The sequence below is a fragment of the Benincasa hispida genome, chromosome 2 (assembly GCF_009727055.1).
Source record: "Benincasa hispida cultivar B227 chromosome 2, ASM972705v1, whole genome shotgun sequence".
Lineage (NCBI taxonomy): Eukaryota > Viridiplantae > Streptophyta > Magnoliopsida > Cucurbitales > Cucurbitaceae > Benincasa > Benincasa hispida.
Genome location: NC_052350.1, coordinates 57,221,217 through 57,226,717, shown reverse-complemented (window position 1 = coordinate 57,226,717; position 5,501 = coordinate 57,221,217). Strand labels below are relative to the sequence as shown.

Below are 5,501 nucleotides of genomic sequence, written 5' to 3'. Positions count from 1 at the left end.
CAACCACAAAGCCTACCGTTTGAATTCCCAAACCCTACTATACTAAAAAAAAAAAAAAAATAGTTTTGATCAGTTTAATTGATAATTCAATCGACTTCTGTCAGTTTGATCAAGTAATCAAGTGTAAGTGTAACAGACTCGGTTTAGAAAAACTTGGTTTCACTTGTAATCCTCACTATTCATGTACAATAATGCAATTATTGACCATCATATAGACTTTCTCCAATTCTATACAAAAGGCCAAAGAAACTTCGTTCTTCACTTTTCCTCCTTTCTTACCCCATGTCATGGTTCCATTTTTCTCTTTTCTTTTGTTGGTTAAATTACAAATTTGATCTCTATGATTAGGAAAAAGTTACATTATAGTTCTTATGGTTTAAAAGTTAAAATTTAGTAATTACAGTTTTATAAACCCAAACCATAAAAACTAAATTATAATTATAAACCATAAGGACTAAATCTTAATTATCTCTAAATTATACGGACCAAATTATATAATTTAACCCTTTCTATTTTACCCCGTGGCCAAACAAAAGTAGCACGAGGCTATGGTTTCAAGAGAAATGAACAAATAACAAGAAAATAAAGGGGCACCATTCAAAATGATGGTTTCCAATTGATTCTTCTATTTTAACAAATTAGAGTAATGGTATCATAATTGCAGAGTTCTTCCCCCACAGCATTCACTGATGATTAGCATATGAAGATTTGATAATTTGCAAAAGCATTGCCAGTGTCTAAGTAGTTAACATCAACCACAGTATCCCCAAGATCATCTGGAAAGTATCACAGGTTCAGCTTCCACATATTACTTTAAAGCAAAATAATAATGCAATGAAATAAATGGTTGAATAAAAATTAATTCCTATAGCATAAGCTTTAAAAGGTCTTGATCACGTTTCAGCTTTGGATTATGCCTCTATTTAGTATCGATTATTAATATTATACATGAAAGAGAATGAATGTGTCAAGTAAATTGATTAAATTATGACGTCTAACCATTCACTTGGATTTGCCTTCTTACGCCATGTTAATTATGACGTCTAACCATTCACTTGGCCTTCTTACATCATGTTAAATCAATTAATAGTTAAATGATAGATATCATGTCAACATTCAATCAACAATGTTACCAACAAAGACTAAACAGATGACCTTTTTTTTAATTTCAGAATTAGAAAATGTAGTAAAAAGAAAAATTCTCAAAGTTAAAAGGATCAAATATGCACAATGCTCAAAGTTGGAAGTTGGAGGATCAATTTTATAATCTAAAAGGAAAAATTTTCAAAATCATGAGCCTTGGAGAAAGTTAGAGAAACAAACCTTCATAAATAGTTCTTGCTATATGTACATAATTAGGTATGATATCTTTGTATATGATTCCATCTGGACGAGCATCCAGCACCACAAGAACACCTATAATGGACATTTTTAAAAAACAGTCAAGTTTTCACTAAGAACAAATGGAAGGGAATACCAAAAAAAAAAAAAAAGGCCCAACGCCCAAAAGGACCCAATTAACCTAGGAAAGGGCTCTTTCTACCTACAGAAATCCAAAGAGAAGGCCAACAAAAAATAAATAAGATTGCCAAAAAATTAGGGAAAGAGAGAACTAAAACAAATTTTAGTTTGATATACAAAATCTTTCTTATCTCATAGAGATAACGGTAAGTTTAGGCACAGTTCAACTAATTTTATAGATATATGGGAAAAATGGAAATAAAAGTAGTAGGATATTAGGTTTGTAGTCTGTTTAATGGACAACTAAACCAAACTAAGAAAGATTACCTGGTGCCTCCCAGTCCTTGGTAGAATTGCTGGGCATAGGTGCCAACCAAAGGATATTTCTCAAGTTCATTGAATCATCATAGGATACATTAGATCCTACATTAGAAAATTATAGTAATTAGCAAACAATCATTTTGAAGGGAGAAAGTGCAGATCAAAGCATTTGAAACATCAGCATTTCCCTATCTTTCAGCAGAGGGAGGGAGGAAATGGAAACAGAAGCAAGAGTTCAAGAGGCTCAGCTCTTAAAGAAAAAAAAGAAAGCTCAATTTTTTTTCAGAAAAAACAACTTTCATTGGGAAAAGAACCTTTGGAGTTTAGAGTTTTCTATTAACATTTTTGAAGCAAACTATAAAATTACATCCCAAAGATCTCAAACTCCTTTTTGTTTTTATTATTAGACTTATAACCCCTTTCATATTTTCTTCTTAAGTTTAGTCTTTTTTCCATGTTCTTCCACATGAAATAGATAGAGAAGGGACAAACTTCAGGTGAAAAGGTCTAAAAAAGAGAGGCTACAATGTCTGGTTAAGTTTTTCTTTCTGAACTTAATCTAAACATAGTTTATTGAAAAGGACATACTCAACAAGATGGAGAGTCAAACATAGCTTCAACACAAAGCATGTTTTTCCAGGCTTTTTGGAACAATTAGCAGTAAAAAATTGATTTTAGCTCAAGGCTTATGGGCTAGCAAAACCATATCACCTCCATGAGATTGAGGTCAAAAAAGAATTGCATATGATGCACGATACAGTTTGTCTTTACCTATTTGACAATAACCCATGTTGCATGGAAAAGCCTTCTCATCGTAAGCTGGGAACTCCTTGGCATGAAACCTGCCAAATGCAAAACTCGTCACGTCTCGGAGCTTTCATCGAAGAAAACTCCAAATATCAAATAAAACAGTTTTCAGGAGAAAAAGAAAAGGAAGAAAGAACTCACAAAATACCGAGCCTGTTGTTGTCGAAGGCAAGAAAAAGATGACCGTGAAATAAATCGAAACGGTTCAATGTAATGTTTAACCCCATAGCAGAAGATCGAGCAACAATGAGCTCAAACAGGAACTGAAGATATGAATTTAGTTCCTGCAAGTTAAATACCATACAACATTTATAAGTCCAAATCAAATGTCACAATTATCATAAACAATAGTCAGAGTGTAAAGATAGACCTCGCTTATGAAGCGTCTCCCATATGGTGTTCTTGTGAGTTCGCATTTGTGCCTTCTTGATCCATGAATGTCAGGTATCTATTACATTACTAAAGCGAGAAGGAGTTAATAACTAGGCTCTCAATCCTTACTAAACTTATTCAGATTTTGTGATTGACTTCTTATCATCACCACATAACACATGATATCAATGTTCAAGTAGAACAAGGATAGAAACTCTATCGTTAATTAAAGTTCCAGTTAAGAGCTTTTAAACTAGAGAGAGTGTCAATTAAGGGGGTCTCTGGGACACTAAATTGAGTTATGAAATCTGGAGTTAATATGTTGGAGTTAGAAAAGTTTGTATTTAAGGTACAAAATTGTAAAATGGAGTTCCTTGATAAAAGTAGAGGAAGATGGAGTTTCTCAATAAATGTGTAAAATTCCATAGTGTTTACTATTGATGTTATTTAACACCAACTTATAAAGTTGGTGGGTCAAACACCCCTCTATTTTCAACATGCTTTTTGAAAGATAAATTGAAGTATGTACTTTGATTCACGATCCAATACATAAACTAATTACGATTTGAGCTCAAGATTTGAATATCATGTTCCATTCAATCAAAAGGCTTATGCAGTTTTGAATCTTTTGATGAAACTAACTCATATACTCCAAAGATGAGCCAACCTGAGTTTCAACACAGATTATAATGATTCACACTTAAAACTTGTTCAAGGATAGATTACCATTACATTAAAAAACTTATGCTATAGACTACAATAATACATTCTAACATTCACATACACATTAGGCTAAATATACAAAATGGTTCCTAATCTTTTAAAAATTATAAGTTTTACCCTTTGACCTTAATCTCGTCAAGTTTTAATTTTATGTGTTAAAAATTCTCAATCGGGTCCTATTGAAAGAAAAAGAAAAATCAAATTGTCAACAAAAAGTATCAACATGTTAAACAAATGGAACATTACTCAATATGCTGCTAGAAACTTAAAATTTTCTAGCATTACGGTAGCATCTAAAAATTTTCAATTCTATTAATTGCGTAAAAAAATGTTCGTTTTGTTCATTTTGGACATCCAATAAAAAGAGTTGAAAGATACATATAGAGAAGATCAACCTGACATCTGGCATACACAAATCGAGAAATAAAAGGTGTCTTTGAAAAAAAAAACAATTCCTACCTAAACACATAAACCCAACCAGTCCATCTACAAAGTTTACGTACAAGTAAATAGCCAATTTGGTTAAAAAAAAAAAATTAGAATTTAGTCCTTATATTTTATAATTAAAATATAGGGACCTTATAGTCTATCTTTGAGCTAGTTGGGCTTCGAGATTGCAGGTACGCGAAAAGAATTCACTTTTGACTTTCTACTTTGATGTTTGTGCCCGGACCAATTGCCTTAGTTAGAAAGAAGGCATTTTTTAAGAAACTCCCTTCTGATAGATCAAAACTCTTATCAATAGTTCCTACAAATAACTATTAATAGGGATTTTATCAAACCATCAAATTATTTATGAGGTTTTATAAAAAATATGAGACTAAATTCTAACTTTTAAAATCATACAACTAAATTGTAACTTTCACCCAATAATGGGATCAAATGTGTAATTCATCAACTATCTGTAAACAAGTTTAAAGTGAATAAATAAAACTCACAGGGATTATAGCAGGATCAAGGGTACGATGGATGGCCCCAGGGTCTCCACCAGAATCAACACCAAGGCGAGCGAGTTCAAGAACCGACTGAGGCGGCCACCAAACGAGCTCATCCTCCTCTCTCCGACTCCGATTATCGAATCTGGTCGACCTCAAGCTCCGTCTACTGGAGAATTTCGCGATGTATGGAGTTGAATGGAAGGGAACAAGGAATTTGAAACAGGATTTTAGCTCCTTCGCTACGCTAGGGTTCACAGACGAAGCTTGAGATTTAGAACCGAGAAGATTGAGCAAATCGGAGGGAGTGGCTTTGGGAATTGGGGATCGTTTGTTGTAATAGGAAGAAAGAGCAAAAGGGGTGACTGAGAGAGAGAGGGAGAGGAAAATGGTGAATCTGAAAGAGATTGAAGGGTTACCCATTTGAGGCCTCTGTGTGGAGCTGATGAAAATGCATAGTAATGGAGATGAAGAACTGAGGAAGAAGATGAGAATGGAGTGCGACAAGTGTTTGAATCAGATCGGCCGTCTTCCCCAAACGAATTACAAGATGGTTCATGATTGTGGGGACAAAAAAATCGACCTCTTTCCCCTAAATAACTTCAAATCATTCCTTTTCCCTAATTAAATTTAAAAACCACCCAAAAAATCTAAAATTGGATAAAATCATTACATGCTACTGTTATAAAAGTTGGATAATCTGAAACCTAACTCTTTCATTAATAAAATAATAAAATATTTTTGCTTTTATTTTTTCCATTCTTTTAACAACTCGAAGCCCAACTCTTTGACTACTTATGTTTTTTTTACAGTTAATAATATTCCATTTGTTTAATTCTAAATCATTTTTCTCCAAGTTTTTGGAATGCCCCAAATTCTACT

General features: G+C 33.1%; 1 protein-coding gene across 1 annotated transcript; it reads right to left on the bottom strand.

The window, feature by feature from the left end:
• Positions 1-476: 476 nt before the first annotated feature.
• Positions 477-5,215, bottom strand: LOC120071032. Its single transcript, XM_039023016.1, has 7 exons — positions 4,623-5,215; positions 2,960-3,037; positions 2,731-2,873; positions 2,554-2,624; positions 1,789-1,884; positions 1,324-1,416; positions 477-776 (listed from the first exon to the last, which is right to left on the bottom strand). The coding sequence occupies exons 1-7, from the start codon at positions 5,040-5,042 to the stop codon at positions 694-696; spliced, it is 984 nt and encodes a 327-aa protein (XP_038878944.1). The 5' UTR covers positions 5,043-5,215; the 3' UTR covers positions 477-693.
• Positions 5,216-5,501: the final 286 nt, after the last annotated feature.